Source organism: Ooceraea biroi, chromosome 5 (genome assembly GCF_003672135.1).
Source record: "Ooceraea biroi isolate clonal line C1 chromosome 5, Obir_v5.4, whole genome shotgun sequence".
Classification (NCBI taxonomy): domain Eukaryota; kingdom Metazoa; phylum Arthropoda; class Insecta; order Hymenoptera; family Formicidae; genus Ooceraea; species Ooceraea biroi.
Window position 1 is genome coordinate 12,966,792 of NC_039510.1, and position 17,511 is coordinate 12,984,302.

General features: G+C 44.3%; 1 protein-coding gene and 2 non-coding genes across 5 annotated transcripts in view; all 3 read right to left on the reverse strand.

Annotated features, from left to right (window-relative positions):
- Positions 1–17,511, reverse strand: part of LOC105280996 (microtubule-associated protein futsch) — a 282,442-nt gene that overhangs the window by 3,512 nt on the left and 261,419 nt on the right. For 2 of the 3 annotated variants that reach the window (XM_020032260.2, XM_026969569.1), the window contains 9 exons: positions 10,669–10,740; positions 9,447–9,845; positions 6,882–9,206; positions 4,141–4,363; positions 3,244–3,653; positions 2,900–3,104; positions 2,324–2,472; positions 661–2,125; positions 288–543 (listed from right to left, as the gene is read on the reverse strand). In XM_020032260.2, the coding sequence (XP_019887819.2) occupies positions 288–543; positions 661–2,125; positions 2,324–2,472; positions 2,900–3,104; positions 3,244–3,653; positions 4,141–4,363; positions 6,882–9,206; positions 9,447–9,845; positions 10,669–10,740 (5,504 nt within the window). The remainder of the gene's footprint in view (positions 1–287; positions 544–660; positions 2,126–2,323; positions 2,473–2,899; positions 3,105–3,243; positions 3,654–4,140; positions 4,364–6,881; positions 9,207–9,446; positions 9,846–10,668; positions 10,741–17,511) is intronic. The other variant, XM_026969570.1, reaches the window with a different exon arrangement.
- Positions 3,736–3,806, reverse strand: LOC113562036. The gene has a single exon (XR_003406595.1). It is a non-coding gene; the product is annotated as a small nucleolar RNA SNORD36 (small nucleolar RNA).
- On the reverse strand, positions 4,658–4,733 carry LOC113562041. Its single transcript, XR_003406599.1, has one exon. It is a non-coding gene; the product is annotated as a small nucleolar RNA SNORD36 (small nucleolar RNA).

Genomic DNA, 17,511 nt, shown 5'->3' on the forward strand with positions numbered 1-17,511 from the left:
GAAACATTAAGCATTCATTGTATTAATATGTAAATTATGTAAATTTTATATATTACTACGTTAAATTATTTTAACTAATTAAATATGTTAAATATTTAAGGGTCGGCTTTCTCCAATTTTGGTTCTGTGACGTCCAATAAATTTCCGAATGCAGAAGTACTTGCGTTTCGCAAAAGTGAAATCAATATTCATTTTACTTTACATGTACAAGAATTCAATAAACTCTGACGAGTTATCTAACCCGCTAAATCACACATTTAAATAAAAAAAAAAACATCGACACTTACCCCTCGACACCATATTCTCGATACAATCGTTCTCGCAAAGGTCCGTCCAGGTAACAACTCTGATCGTGTATCGGATCGTGGTGCGGCTCCAAACGAGCACCGCGTTCTAAGGCAACAGCGTTCAAAAGATCTCGAATTTTGTCCGCATCGCGTGCCGCATAGATGTGCCAGAGCGCTCCCGGTGCCTCGCCACGATCGCGGACACGTCGGCGCGTTAGAATATCACAGCCTGCTTCGTCTATCGCTCTCAATGCCTCTGTAATAACGAATATTTCGATCATTAATTTTTCGTGGTGAATTAAGCATTCCGATGAAAACCTAGCGTCTCAAACTAAGATACAATCTCAAATTGACGCGTAATACAGACACGTACCTTTGATGTGCTCATCACTATCGGCGTCCTTCGGAATCCCTACGTACACCATGACATTTACGGCGTCCGAGATATCGAGATGGAGATTGGTCGTGCCTTTATTGGGATGCAATGCAGACCCGTAAGCGTTGTACATCTTCGGACCCAAATCCGGTCTGACGAAGCAATTAGGCAAGCGACTCGCCAAATTTAATCTACCGTTCCTGTGCGTATACTCGGACAATGGTAGAACCTTCATCAGATCCGTGAACCGCGACGGTAGAAGCTCGGCAAAGTCCTCGCCGGGTGGCCAGTCCTTGAGTTTCAGTAGCATGGGATTTCCCCGCTCGTCCTTGAGCCGCTTGGAAAAGTTCTCGAACCCTTCCCAGAACTTGCGCATCGGTTGGTTCGGTACCAGATTACCGGTCATACAGTTGATGAGATCGTTCTTCTCGTCGCCAAAATCGCGGGCAAACGAGTCCGGATGCCAAAGATTCATGTCCAACGCCTTGGAGACGTCCGACACGATTACCGGCTGTCCTCGTTTCCACTGATCCTGGAATATCCGGTAATTGTTCGGGTTGTTGGGATCGTTTAACCTGAGCAGCTTGCCGTCGCAGAGCCAGGAATGCGGTACGTCCGGGTAGAGGCTTTTGCTTTCTGTCAGAGTCATGATGCGGATCGGTAGCGGCTCCCGGCCGCGCTGCGTCCACTTGTAACGTCGCACGAAGTGTTTCAGCTCGCGCGGTTTCTCGTCGTCCATGCCGCTGTCCCGTTCCTTCTTCACGCTATGCTCGATCACGCTGGATATCACCTCATCGAGCGTATCCATCTTCGACTTCTTGCCGGACTTGGCGACGTTGTTCTGCGCGCCAGCGTTACCGCCAGTGCCGCCACCGGTCGCGTTCACGCCGCCGCCGCCCGCCGAATTGCTCGTGGGTGAGTTCGATCTGGATCCACCGCTGCCGTTCGACTTGTGCGACGGTCTAATGAGCAACTCCCGCAGCGTCGAGTAGTTACCCTCGCGATCTTCGTCCGAATCCGAGTCCGAGCCGCTCTCGTTCTTGTCCTGATTCTGCAGCGCTACGTCCGCCAGCCAGTTTAGTGGCGAGTTTTTGTCCTCGCCGTTGGTCTTGCTCTCGGACGACGCGCCGTTAGACTCGTTAACTTTCTTCTCTTCCTTCATTTCCTGCTTCACGTTCCCGTTAAGGACGGGCACGGAGTCTCCTTTGATCAGGCTTCGCAGGACTTCGTTCGGCTGCGACGAGGCCACGAGCGAGCAGGCGCAGTGCTGCGCAATTCCCCATTCCGCGCGACACTCGTGCAGACGTTGACCGAGCCGCAGGAGGCTGTCGCCGGCGATGATCTGTGTGAGCATCAGACGCTCCGGTTCGTGCGCCTGTCTGTTCGTGCAAAGCAGCCACGAGAAATCGTCCCTGTCCTTTCCACTCTCGCCCCAAATCTTGATCGTTCCATTTTTGCGTCCCTGAATATCAATACGTCTCTGTTAGTAAGCTTCTCTCTTTCGGATAGAAAACAGCAACGCGCTCGTACATTAATGTCAGTGTTAAAAAGCTCTTAAATAATATTAATATCACGTAATATCAATTGTTTATTATTATTGTCATCATGTATAACGTCTAGATGATTAACTAAAGAGATAAATATCGAGCACGAGTCTCACCTTGTAACAATCGATGCACACGACGAAACCGCATTTGCCACAGGCCCAATGATAATTGAACAGAGTAGTCTCGCACACATCGCACATCTCCCGAACACCTTGGATCACTCGCTTCCACGCTACTGTTCCGTCTACAACCCCCGAACTCGCTGTCAAAAGGTAAGCATAATCGATGCGCAAAGCGTTAAAAACATGCGAACAAAAGAAATTACGCAAGCGGACATGCAGCCTTTTACTTGAACAAAATGTAATTTTCAAAATGAAAATAAAATGACAATCAACTATTAAATTAAATATTATTCATGATTTTTTGGAAATTATACTGTAGAACACATAGAACATGTAATTTAAATATAAAACTAATAAAAGGTTAAATATACCGGAGGAAACATTTAATGTTGATGATAATAACATTAAATTCAATGAATAGGCTTATTAATACATGCGGTACATATTTGTTTGCTTGATTGTACATGTGCTTGATTGTACGAAGATACTTAATATGATGGTGTTAATTAATATGAAAAGGATTGTGGACCAACTTGGTAAAATATGTTTTAACGGTAAAGATCTTACCTTCGGCCATGTGTTCTTGAAGGGCGTCTTTCTCTTGATGCAAAAGATCGCAGAATTGATCGCCAACCTGCCGCAGTAGCCGATGTGCCGTTTCTAAGTCTAGGTCTTCCCGGTCTCCCTTGTCTTTCTCGTTTCTCTCGGACTTGTCATCTTTCCCTGTTGCCTCTTGGTTATCCTTGCCTGGTAACCATAATCGCAGATCTTCCTGTAACGTCATAACAACAATTCTCGCATGACAGCATACATTTTGAATTGAAATTATAATTAAATTGAAATATAAGTTGCAATATAATTCCCAGAAGTTACAATTGAAAGAAAAGTTGCTCGCGTTTCGCAAGACTTACCTCAGATGCATCCTTATGTGGATCGCTGAATCCTGCTATGGCCAGCTGTCCATTTTTGGTGTAGCGCAGCCTACGAAACGCGTAGAATCTGCAAAAGATGTTCTGAGGCAGATTCTTGGAGCGTTGATGAGGCGTCCATCGGCACTCGCGGCACTTGGCCAGCTTTGGAGCCACCTCGAAACAGGCACCATCTTGCAGCCAGCTCTCGCCGGTTTTCTTCAGTTGCGATATCGGCGGTTTACGAAAGGGATCGCCTCTACCACCGCTGCCGCCCGGACCATTGTTGCCGCCGCTCGTACTGTCGTCCCTGCGTTCCTTCTTTTGACGCGGTTGTTGATCCTCGCCACCCACTTCATTGCCCTTCGTAGTCTTTGGTCTTCTTCCACGTTTCCTAGGTTCCTTGTTACTTCCTACGTAACAAATCGCGTATCTCGTTTCATGAAAAACATTCGATTTATCTATACCATTTGTATATTTTCATTGTGACTGGGTGCGACTCAGTGTTAAAAAGCTCGTTACAACGTATCATAGTTCTCAACCGTTTTACATTGTCATCATTGTCGCGTTAAAAATAACGTGTTCTCTATGGATATATCGATGTAACTATATAATCAGGAAACAGGGTAAGTGCGTGACATTGCATTACAAAAATTTAAAAAAATAACAAGAATTTTATATTAAATAGGGAACTTTCTCTCTCTCTCTTTATTCGGTTTAGCAAAAATAAAACTCCGCGAACAAGGTTTCTGATTCTCATTCTTGATTCTCTCGAATTCTCGTACAGCTCTAGAGAAAGGATTAATTGTACGAACCATGGAACACGGACCACTTACCCTGCAAGTGAATAGTTAGTTCACCTGATGGGAAGTCCACTTACAAGAAGCTACGTCAACTAACCGTTTCCCGAGGAATTGTTGGAATTAGCCGTAGTGTGTCGAACCCGCGACGCTGGTTGAACGGAGCTCAACTGCTCACTGGTGTCGCTGGCCGAGCCCGCCTCGCTCTCATTACTAGACTCGCTGCCCGCACCAGCTCCGCCACCTTGCTTGTCCTCTTTTCGCCTCCGCTGATCTTCCGCGGCCGTTTGTTGCCTCCGTGCGGCGCCCTTCTTTCGTTTTACCTACCACAGGGCACAGATTATTAAGTAGTCAGGAAGTTCATGCTCTTGCCGCATCTACTAGCCGAAGCTGCTAATTAGCCACACTACTACTTCAACACTACCATTCACCACAACAAATCCAAATGTCTACTCAGATTCAAGCACTATTCAACTATACAATATTATTTCTTATTATTTCTGCCAAAAAAAAAAATTATTTTTGGTCTACCACGTTTCCTTATTACCTACGTGTATCAACAATTCGTGTAGCTCGTGAAAAAAATTCAAATTATCTATAATTTTTATGCAAGTTGGTGTGATTCAGTGTTAAAAAGCTCATTAAATAACATATCACAGTTTTCAACACGTTTTACGTTATCATCATTGTCGCGTTGTCCGAAGAATACAAATGTATATAGAAAAAGTATCTAGAAGCACGTACATACAGTGTAACGTTTCTTAATGTATGAAATTATTTTTAAGAAATTATACCATTTTGTTCAATTTTAGATTTATTTAAAATTAAAATTTTATTTTTTTAAATATGGTTTGTAAGTTTAATAAGTTTGTTATATATTTATATACCTATATCTCTTTGAAGCGTTGCTTCAACACGTGCTACACAGAATTCCTTTGTTTGTACTCTTTTTCTGAACACGTGAAATTGCGTGTGTAATTATGATACGACTCTGCCACTTTCCAGACATTATTTAATATTCTGATCAGGAACTAGCACCACTTCAAACATAAGCGGTAATTAAGACTGAATTTATTCCCAAGAAAATCGAAACTACTGTGCAAATTTCTTAACCACGTTGCGCACGGATTGAGGTTAAGTTGTAATCGCAATAGAATTTCGGTCGATATATTTACCATTTTACGATTTTCTTCCATGAAGATATTCTTGTTACTCGTAACCGATTGTGTAAGACAGTTGCATTCCATTTATGGATTAATTATTCATAATATTTTACGTAGAACTACTTGTACGCACTTACGCAACCGCCACCCATGACTCAGGCATCGCTTATGCAGGAAAATGGCGCAAATGCGCGCGATTTAAACGTACCCATTGCCATAGAGTCACATATCTATAGAAGTCTAACGCAATTTAGGATGACACTCATAGGTTATCTCAAATAAGACTTCTAGATATGTTTTAACCAATCAAATAACTGTATTAGTATTGAAAAGATATGTTTAAGCTATCTCTTTATGAGAATGGACTATATGGATTTGTCATGTTGCATGAACTTTTTACACTTTCAAACTACATATGTATGTATGTACACCCAGGCATTAGAGAGAGAAAAAAAATGGAAGTTGGTAAAAGATAGAATGCAAAGTTCATGCAACACAAACAAACTTTAATAAATACCGCCCTTAAAATTTCTCGAATAAGAGTTAGGAAAAGCATTGTATTATTCTTTTGCTGTATGTAATAGGAAAATGAGAGAAAAACTGAATATGTTATTGCCGATATAGACAACAATGAATAATAAGTACAGATGAATGTGTATATATTTGTGCGTATTATATGTAAGTATACATAAATTTGTTTATTGTTGGTAAAATAATTTAATTTGTGTATGTTGAAACACTCATTGTGTGGTGTGTGTGTGTGTGTGTGTGTGCGCGCGCGCGCGCGTGTGTGTGTGGAAATCATTGTATAAATAATACAATAATGAAATATAAAACACATAGTAAGATCTTCAAGCATATAATATGATATAACATTTTAATTTTAATTTTAATTTTAAATTTGAATTAAATTTGATAACATTTAAATAAACTATTTAATCTCGTTTATTAATCATAATTTAATCAACATCATTTAATAACTTTCTAATTATCACAAAAGACAGAAAATATAACAAAAATATCTGCAATGTTCAAAAGCTTTTATGATGTAAAATGCAAATTATGACGTAGCAAATAAACTACTGCATATTCATGCTTCTATAAATTCTACTGGCTTTTTATGAAAATTTTTGTCTATAAAGATATTATTGTAACATGAATCATAGATAAAAACTTCAGTTTCCACGAGTTGTCAAACAAGTAATTGCAAGATACAGTGATTTATTTTCGTATCTTATTATCTAAATATTGTTACGTGTATTTAAACTTTATGTGCAAAATGCAAATATAACAATTTTGACAATATCAATAGTTTCTTGATAAATTATAAATATCAATGAATATCAAATATTCAAACCCCCCCCCCCCTTCTTGTGAACTAGGAGCTTTTGACAATACAAATCTAATTTGATAGTTGTTATATTTAACGATTAATTTTCAAATCGTTAAATAATTGTTTATTATAAAACTAGAAATGTGGCATACAAGTGGTGTCGAGTCACAACCAATTTGATACATCTCACAATGTATAAAAAAAAAAACATATCTCAGCATTCTAGATAAGCGGATGCAACAAATACTTTAGTTTCAACAAGTACTTGAAGTTTATCACAGAAGTAATGTCTAGCGACAATGACAAACAACAACGTTATAATGAACGGCTCGTATAAATAGATACCTTGGGTGGCTTTCGTTTAGGCGGCGACTTCCTTTCCGGGTCGCTGCTAGACGAGTCCTCCTGCGGAGTCTTGCTGGTGTCGGTTGCATGACCGTTCAACGATTCCTTGTTCGCTGGTTTCCGGCCGCTCTTGCCGGTGCCTTTGCTCTTGTTGATGCTATTCACCGCCATACTGCCGATATTGTGAATCGAGTTGACTGCGCTAGGCAAGCAGGTGGTAGTAGTGGTTGTGCCGCTGCTGTTATTCGCGTTTGACGTCGTACGATCGTTCTCGCGGTCCTTGCTGTTTAATCCTTGCTGTGACGACGGGGTCTCACGGGCAATGTTCAACGGCAACGTGACACACGATCCGCCAACAACCATACCAGTAGTGTTTTCAGTGCCATCTTCGCATCTGGAGTGTCGTTGCAGCCACGCTTTCTTCAATTTATGTACCGTGGTGCTGCTAGGCGGCCTCGGCGCCGGGCTGTTGGATTTCTCGCTGTCTGCAGTGCCAGGATTCGGCTTGGCGGGTGTTCCAGGTGCACTAGGTGCCGGACTGGGCGCTGTGGACGGTGCCGGGCTCGGTATAGGCGCCGGGCTCGGTGCCGCACTCACTGGTGTAGGTGGTGCCGGATTCAACGAACACACGCTGCCAGTGCTGGCGGGTCGCACAGAACCGTCACCGCTGGCTGTCCTCGGTGCTGGACTCACCGGCGTTGCCGTACGCTGCTCCTGCGTCGTCTGACTGTTTGGTTGCGTCAGCAACGCCGCGGTGTTCACGACTGTGGTGATGGACGTGGCAGCCGAGGCAATAAGTGGGCTAGGCTCGCTCACCCTCGACAAAACGGGCGAACCGACACATTGTAGGGACAACGGTTGCGGCTCCTCCGTCCTCCGCTTCTTGCAAACCTCCAACGACACCGGTTGGCCGCTGATGTTGTCACACATCAGTGACGTCGGCGCTTTTCTCTTGGGCGAACCCGACCTCTCCACTCCGAGGTCGAGCGGCTGCGTTTGGAAGGCCGTAGTGATCTGGGAGGGCGGCGCATGCTGTAACGTCTGGCCAGGTTGCTGATGCGGGCTGGTGTGATGCGCGGGATGAGCGATTGGCCTCGAGAGTGGCGCCGAGGCGGCTGTAGGCGGTGAGCCGTGCAACGGCGGCGGTGGCAGCTTCGCGCCCGCCAACGAGCCGGCGAAGCCGCGGCCGTCATAGACGGACCGGCTGCTGTGCGCAGGCGGTGGCAGCGGCGGCGGCGGCGCCCCGTGATGATGAGGCACTTGCTGGTAAGGCGAGCTGCTAGCCTTCGACGTCAACGGTATCGGCGCGGCGACCGGCGGCTCGGATGCCCGGCACACCGGCGTGCCGGTCATGATCCCGGTCATGGAGTTAGGCTTGCCGTAGATGTGCGGTGGCGCCGGGCTGCTGACCTTCGGCTTGGAGCCGGCTGGCGGCGGCGCAGCGTAGTGCGACGCTGTCGTCGGCGAGGCCGTGGGCGGATGCGGATGTGGGTACGGATACGTGGTCTTGGCCGCGCCGTACGGCAGACCCGCTGGCTCCGGCCTGCTGAGGTAGCGCGGCTCCGGCGGCGAAGGATGTGGCGGTGGTGGCGGCTGATGTGGATGCTGAGGTGGCGCGTGCGGCGACTGACGAGGATTATGCGAGTGTGGTACCGGCGCCGGCGCCGGCGGCGGCGGCGGATGGCCGTGCGGACTCGGCAGTTGCGTCGTCGTCGTCGGCACGCCACCGCTGCCGCTACCGCCACGGTGATGGCTCGCGGATGGCGGCATGCTCTTCGCCTGCAGACCGTCCAGATGCGCTGGGTGCAGGTGATGCGGGCTCTGCGTTGGGCTTCTGTACTCGTACGCCGCAGGCTTGTGCTGCGGCGCCACCGACTGGACGTTCAAGTAAGGCATTATCTTTGGGCTGGACGAGTGCTGCTGCGGCGCCGGTGCTTTCGGCAGCTCTCTGCCCTCGTTCTTCACGATTACTGAACTCTTGTGATCTGGCAGCAGGGATGGCGGGTTTTGCAGCACCTCTCTGCCATGATGGTCCCTCTCGAGGCCGCCGGCTAAACCGCTTTTGCTCGATAACGACTTGTGCGGCTGCCCGAGTTCGCTCTTCACCTTGATGTCGTGCAGATACGACGCTTGTGGCTGGTACGTCGATGAGTAACTGAACAAGTTCACATTTGGCTCGGCTTTCGGCAGCGAGCCGTGCGACGGGCCCACTACCGGTGCTTTTTCGTGTAGAGCGCCAACCGGCAGCGATGACTTTGACGTCCGTGAGTGCGCTGGCGGTGGCGGGTAGTCAACTTTCCCAGGCACGCTCGAAGGTCGAGATACCTGAAAAACATTATATCAATAAAAACGTGTTTATATATAAAGTCGAATAATTAATATCCACATTAAACGTATGTGTTAGTCTCATCGAAAAACTGCACAAAAAGTTCAAAGCACTAACATAAAAACATTTTGGGTAACATCTCTCTCTTTTACAGTTATACCAACGTCACCATCAGATCTGAATCATCTACTCTGCTCATCCGTTCAACAAAAGAAATAAAAAGAACAACAACAACGTACCTGTTGAGCCGGCGGTCCCGCGGTCGCGTAATAGACGGCTCTCTGCTGCGCGGCGACATGATCCCTGGCCTCGACCTGCCGGTGCAGTCTTTCGGCCGCCACCAGGTGCTCCCGTTGCTCTCGCTCGCGGGCATCCCGTTCCCGCTCACGTTCCCGTGCTTCTCGTTCCTCGCGCTCGCGCTGCTGCTGCTGTGCCACGGTCAAGGGATGCGCCGCGGCGACGGCCGCGGCCGCGGCCGCAACCGGGGGACCGCCCGGATGACCGTGGTGACCGGCGGCCGCCGCGTGCGTCAATCCTGAATGTGGTGGTGGCGCCCCATGTGTCCTGCTGCTTGGCGGCGGCAGCGAGATGAAATTGTTCCACGCCATCGGTGCCCTTTGCTGCGGGACATAAGACACCTACTTCAATGAATACTGCCAATCACTTTCGTCGCTTGTTATCGACTGGTCGGTTGGAGATATTCCTGGGGCAAAATGGGATTTGTAGGCTGTCGCATGCAAAAGTGTATCTATAAATCGCATAAGTGTTGTAATTATTTTTCTAGGAATAGCGATTGGAAGAAGGTAAACACGAGGCATCAACATGCACCTAGAGCGAGAGATTGACGATGTTTTTAATGCTGTTTAAGTTAAGTTCAGTGGTTTTTAATGATATCAATCTGTAGAGACATTTCTGGTTCACAACAAATAACTTTACATTTCTAATTGCTTTTTTTGCTTCAAGATTATGCAGTATGCACAATAACACGATGATTACGATGACACGATGATTTATTCTTCTCGTTACTTTTCCAGGAAAAGATATAAACTATTGTATCATTTATCCAATATTATAATGTAACAATTTAATAATTCATTCTATAGAACATGAGTTATGTAAATTAGGACAGAACAATTTTTACTTTGACAGAAAGTTAAAACGCAGTCAACAATATAACATCCGCAAAAAAGTTCTGAATGTAAATCTGTGTTTATGCATTCTGCATTTCTCACGTTCTCCATACGCGTTCTGCAAAGTCAATGTTTATCGTTGCATTCCGTTGTTATGCAGATACGTAGTCGAGACGGTGCGTCGTTCAATTACCGAGCAAGTAACGAACAAATACGAACGTGCGTATGGCACAGCGATATCGCGCAGTAATTGTCTCTTCCTTCACGAAAGCACGTGAGCACGCAACATGATAATAAAAATATATATATATATATATATGTATATACATACTTCCCCATTGTTCCACGTGTTGAGATAGATTTTGTGTGCTTTGTATAAGGATGCATCTGTGTGGGTTCTTGTCTGAAACGGAGAATACTAGACTTAGGCCCGATTCACACTATCGGTCCGTTCATAGTTCAATCAAATATTCTTCCATTCTTCGTAACGAACGTATTCACATTATGAGCGAGAGCGGAGCGAGACTTGAGCGTTACCCATAATAGGTCTGTTTTTTTGTTTCTGCACTGCTGAACTGGTGCAATATGTTAAAGTGAGACAATATTTTTTCTCACTCTAACTCATTGCACCAGTTCAACAGACCTAATGTGAATACGTATGATATAAACAATGAAAGAATATTTGATCGGACAGTGAGTGGACCGATAGAATGAATCGGGCCTTAATTTTTGAAATATATTCGATTTGCGGCGGTTACTCCAAATTCTTCGCCGGATGTGGCTCGTTAGCGTGCATACGAAGCCACACGGTATGCGTCTTATATACATACGTTTAAACACCCGCAATCTCTACTGCGTATAAGACATAGCATGCATAATCGTCGGAACTTTCCGCGTGTGTCATCGAGCTATTACTATTGTAATTTGATGCTAAATTGTACACTCGTTTTTCCGGCACGTGTCGATTCGCGCGTGTCGCAAACGCCATCCAACAATCTGGAATAAGTATCGATGGCTAAAACATTTACGAGATATAAAAGCGGCATTATATCGCAAACAATGAAGAACGCAATTTGAAGTAACACAGAATAAAAAATTTTTTATTTTTCTGTGACATGAAGCTTTCATGTCAGAACGTTTTAACAAGAGGAAAATATTCAAATTTGTAAAAAGTAGAACACAAACAACTACTTACTTAGATGTTGTAAGAGATGTCAATTTACAAGTGAAATAATTTCTGGCTTTTTTACCTTTCCAATTTTCCGAAAAAAATAGGTTTTATTCAGGAGAACGACTCGTTCTGGATTTTGGGCAGTGATTTATTTACGAAAATCGAAACGTCAAGTAGTTTCACGTTACATCGAGAATTCGGTGGAAAACATTGAAGATCGATAGCAGCCGAACCGAGGAGAAACTAATTGAAATCATGGCTCTTACGGAGAAAGAGAAGTGCGAGATTTGTGTGATTAACGTCGCGCGTGATTGCGTTCAGACTGACTTTGTTAATGCCACTGTATACTGTAAGAGGTCTCGAAAATACTCCTTGCGAAGTTGCTGAACGAACTTCGACGTGTAACTAAGTAACTTCCTCCGCGGAAGGATCAAACAAACAACTTCCACTCGTTGCCGACGCTCGTCGATTAAACTCGGCGGAACTCGTTTCTGGAACGGCTGGAGGGCCGTGAATTAATGCAATCAAGTAACCAGCGATACACCGAGAGAGAGAGAGAGAGAGAGAAAGAGAGATGGCAAATATTGCACCGTAAATATTACTGTTTTCATCGTGCATGTAACGCCGACGCGCGCGACAAGGGACTTGAAGTTCCAGTAAACACATCAGTTACTGAAGTTGCAATATTCCCTGTAGTTTTGCTAAAATTTCCCCGAGAGTTCATAAATCCGCCAAACCGTATAATTTAAACCTATTTACTGCTGCAAATAAAGGGCTCTTTCCATGCACTTCAGGCACTGCTACTTCATTTCCAAATAATAAGCATTCGCTGAAGACCTTGCAATTACCCAATCGCAAGATGCTGAAGGAACCGTCATTATTTCAGTTATTAAATGGCGCAAAAAAAACCACACCCCGTTCGCCTACTTAGTTTCCCAATTAAAAGAGAAAAAGTGTCTTACATTCTTTAAATTTTCCAATCTTCCGTGTTCAAAATTTTTCCTTGCGATAAAACGCTTTATGTCGGTAAAGCTGATATTTCTTGAAGAGCACGCCCTCGGGATCGTGTCAAGGTCGACCCAAGGTCACTCGAGACAAATCAGAGATAAGACAGCGGTATCGACGTCCCGGTCTCGGAGGCAGGACGACAGGATCCGCCGAGGTCGTGAGTGGTGAGCTCTCTCGCGAACGATGCAAATCTAATTATAGCGTTGCGGCGAAGAAGGTTTACTATGCTAATCGAGGCACGAGTAAATGTCAACCCACATTCTGTTTACCCTGATGCTCGCGTCATCGCGCCTCGTGCGCGCTTCATGATACAAAAGGCGGTGCAACGAGCGCGACGCGGCAACAGAAGGGCGCGAAACGCGTCTCGTTAAAAGCCACTCGGCAAACGCAACCGTGCGCGGTATTTCCATCGTGCGTCTGGCGTAAACCGCTCCTATTGTACCGAGAACATTCGTCCAAAGCAAGCTGCTCGCACGGACCGCAGCAGCAGAGTTATCTAAATGATTTATCTACTATCGGCGCATAGAGGGAAATGATGCGAAATTTCTCTAGGAAGCGAGCATTTTGGCGAGCAAGCAAAACATTCCACGTCGCGAACTATCTTTCAGCAGCAGGTCTACGTGCGTCGAAGCGATCTTCGCCCGATTTGGCAAGTGACAAGGATACATAACGGCCTGTCTGGTATCTAGTGCCTCAATCTATACTTGAATACGACGCATACAGCGCTCTAATGCTCGCGAGCACACGGCCACCGAGCGTGCTCGAGTCATGCGCGATGTAGAGCGGAGGGCGAGTAGCGAGTCGGGGATCGCCGCGAGGTAGCGGGCGGAAGGAACGAAGGGAGGAGGAACGGAGACGGATTATGACCGATTGCACGTAATAAAAGCGTGCCATTCAGAGCCAATCAAGCGCCGCTCGCGATTGGTTCGTTGACTTTCTCCCGCTCGACTCCCGACCCGCGCGGCGATTAGCTTCTCACGCGAGGCGCGTGCTTTTTCTCCGTCTCGCTCGCATCAGGGAATGTACGCACGTTGTAGTCGTTATTATTTATGAGGGAATTTTCACTGTATTTCGTTCGGAAGAGGTTCACACGCGGGGAGAGAGAGGGGCAGAGGGGACAAAAAGGTTTCGCAACTGCGCGCAGGCGCGTGTGGGATACAGCGAGCGCTCAAGTCACGTTTATGGTGAATGGTAATGTGATCCGGAATAGAAATTGCCACGGTAATTCATAGCCAGTTCCACGGGACATTGGAGTTCGCTGTATGCCGAGTATACACCCTCAGAAAGGATTTCTGATAACAAGACGAAAAATATTCTTGACTAATTTAATCGTATTACAAGTATAAAAAATATGAAAATAAAACAATGGTTAATTTAAATCAGTAATTTCTATTCTTCTCTTTCGAATTAAATAAGATTGTCTTACTGTCTTGAGACAAGAGTAACATATACAAATTTATGCTTATATATTCTTGTATGTAGAATAATTTGATATTAGCGCCACTTTATAGTAGGCTTTGTCGATGTCGACGCATCATTTTCTCACAGTCGCTCGTCGACTCGGCGCTTCTGCGTCCTTTATTCCGATAAAACGGCCAATATTTATGTGTTGCAATCGAAAATCGGGAAAGTGTTTCTGTTATTTACAATGCAAGAAATATTAAAAGATATGGAAATGTAAGTAAGTATGTACAATATACTTACTTGAGAAATAAGATTTGAGATAAGACATTTTCATACCTTTTAATATTTCTTGTAGAGTATTGCACTTATTCATTGCAAATAACAGAAACACTTTCCCGATTTTCGATTGCAACACATAAATATTGGCCGTTTTGTGCAGATTCTACAAATTCTCTTACAAGAATAGAATAAGATGTCTTTTAGATCTCACAATATTCTTAAATCAAGAATATTTTGAACTTGCTACAAATTTTTATCTAAATCCTTCTGAGAAAATTAATGAGATAGCACCAAGATTATTTGAATCTAGATTTTCGAATTTTCTATTCAAGATTAAAATATGCTTTTTTTCAATAATAAATATGATTGTCGCTATAGCGATCTTATTTTATGATAGATTAAAGAGTAATAGCATTAAGTCCAGAAATCTTTTCTGTGGGTGTAATATTGCGCGAAAACTTTCCAACATCCACAGAAGTGCATTTGCATTTAGCACTCGCGGTGAAGTCACCGCATTGCAAAGAACTCGTATCATACCGCGCCAAGAATATATCCAGTTTTCAGAGCGACGACAAGGATGAGAACTTATCTCGAAAAAATCGAGATTCCGTATCAATTTTTATATAAATAAACAATGATGAATAAATATAAGCTGATAGTAAATCGATTGAGATTGTCGGATAAGAATTCGACGTGCGTGCTCTCTTCAGGTCTCGCAACGCCATAAATTTCTTTATGCCTTCCGCTCCGTGCCATCGCTCCGATTACCTCGCTTATCGCGCGCGCCTTTATTGCGTGTGTTATTACAGAGAGGAAACGATTTGCGCAGATAACGCAGGCTGAGTCATACCCAAGGAAAGTTTAGGCCGCCTCGTAATATGATCGGCATAATAATATCCGCGTATATCGCGCGCATAGCGGAATTTGCGCTACCTTCGCAGGTGTCGCGTGTATCGAAAACCGCGCAGTTTCCTTTCGCGCGAACGTGATCGAACTTCAAACACGTTCCTGAGGTAATTACGAGTCATCGTCAGGCCGAAGTGTAGTTTTTGCTATCAAGGACATTTATCAAACGGTACGGGATTAACGATTATAACGGAACTCGCTTAGTTGATTATCCGCTCATTTTTATACGGACGCCTTCTCTGAAAGTAGCGCGCGTCCTTGAAGCGATCGCAATTGTACAATATTAATAGAAGGATCGCGATTTAAGGCATTCGTTACGTAAGTGGTTGAAGAGAGATAAATTCGTATCACTGTACATTCTGCAATGGCAAGGCCACGATTCTTTTTATCGCAATGCTTTGACTAATTTGCAAGAAGCCTTTCTTCCTTAAAAATTCCTTAATAAATCGTCGCAACAGGACTCTTAAATTATTACTAATAGTATAATTTGTCGAGAATTGAACGATTCAGTAAATAAGACTGTTTGATGTTCTCGCAAAAATATATTGTACACAGTTTTGAAATACAGCTCACAGTAATTTCGCTTTTGCATAAGTTCTTTTTCCCGTTTCCATTTCTCGTAACATCGAATATTAAAGGACCAGGAGAGTAGAGGGAATTAGAAAACACACAATCAAAAGATTTCTTTTATAAAGGGCGAAGAACCACTTGAAATATTCGACGCACAAAAGTGGTCCTCGTAACCCTCCTCTTTTCGATCATCCTACCTCCCTTGGCACCCTTCTTCCTATATCAGTATGCGCGCCCTATTGTACTGCCTAATACCTTTGTCGTTCGTTATTCGTTATGGCATGCTGAATAGCTGTGATTGTGATGTAAGAAACCTACTGTCGACTTGCTATTGATACACGAAAGTGGGCGAAGGGATATAATTACGAAAGCGACCCTTTCCCTTCGTGAAGAACCCGTAACTTTTGATATAACATCGAAATTACTTGTACATGTGAGTTTCATAAATAAAATGTTTATTTATTACATTTCTCTCCAAATTGTGTCGTGCAGAAATTCTGTCCTTACAACATTTCTCGTTAACGTTGTAATTTCCAGTATAATTTCGGATTTAATCTTCTCGATTGTGCAAAGTTTAGAATTAATAGCTTCCAAAGATTCTGCATTACAGTCGTAATCTCGGCCAAACTTCTGAGGAACAGCAAGTTTTATCGGCTCGGCGCAAAGTCTGCACGTGGAGCTCCGGGAGAATTCTACGAATTTATTTAGATTAGATCGGATCACTTCCTTGATTACTCGTCAACTTTCGCCGCTAATCAGTAAATAAATAAACATTTGCTTCTTTTCGCATGGATTGTAACATCGGCGAAACATTATCATTGATTTACGACATCGGTTGACAGGTCAACATACATAAACATGCATGCCCCTATCGTGAGAATACGAGTGGTTACGCGTAATTTGCAGTTGCTTTTGTTCTGCCTTAGGTAAACATCGACGATAACGGATGTGCGATCGGCGGAATGACGCTCGCAGATGCTTGCATTATATGAAAACGTTATTGAGTCATTTGCCAGCGGCTCGCATAACACTGCATTTCGCAACAGGTAGAGAAAAAGCGGAAACGAACGAGTTTCATCTCGCACGGTATAATTCACATTAATTTATACTAATTCGTAATGCCACTGCACGCGGTAAAAATATCCGATCGATATCGTAACGTGCGCGCGGGGCGGCTCGTGCAGATAAGTATGTGCGCGTGCACGAATAACGATGAATAATGCATAAATAATGCGCAACCATGTAAGCATATTACGGCGAGACCGAGATCTCGCTTTCCTTGAACGGTTTTTGCGCCACACGAGCTTCTACCACAGCATGCAGCGCTATCGTAAATTATTCCGAATGCCTTCACTATTTCCGCGCAGACGCATACAGAGACAACAACGTTATTTCCTGTAACAGGCCGCATGCCAATCGGGATCACTACAAAATCCGATGCGAAACTCGACTTTCGTGAATACTCGGCAGAAATTGAGACCGGTATAATTTCGAGGATCGAGTTTCCACTCCATGGACGTGACATGTCCATACGTCCAATGCGAGAACTGCGTACACGTTTTCAGCGATAACAAAAGGACACGCATCAGCATATAGTTTTCGTGATTGTCGCGTCAGAAAGACTGAACAAAAGTGAATACCGAAACTATGATATCACATATATGTATTATGTTGCTCGCAATATATTATGTTGCTTGTCAGCAAGCTGGTGTTTTCGAAACCTTATCAACGATTCGCGGAATACTTTCATGTTTTCAATACCAGTAGTTATCTATGAATATGGATTATCTCTATGTTTGCATGATTGACTCGTGCCACATAGGAATCGTTCTACAT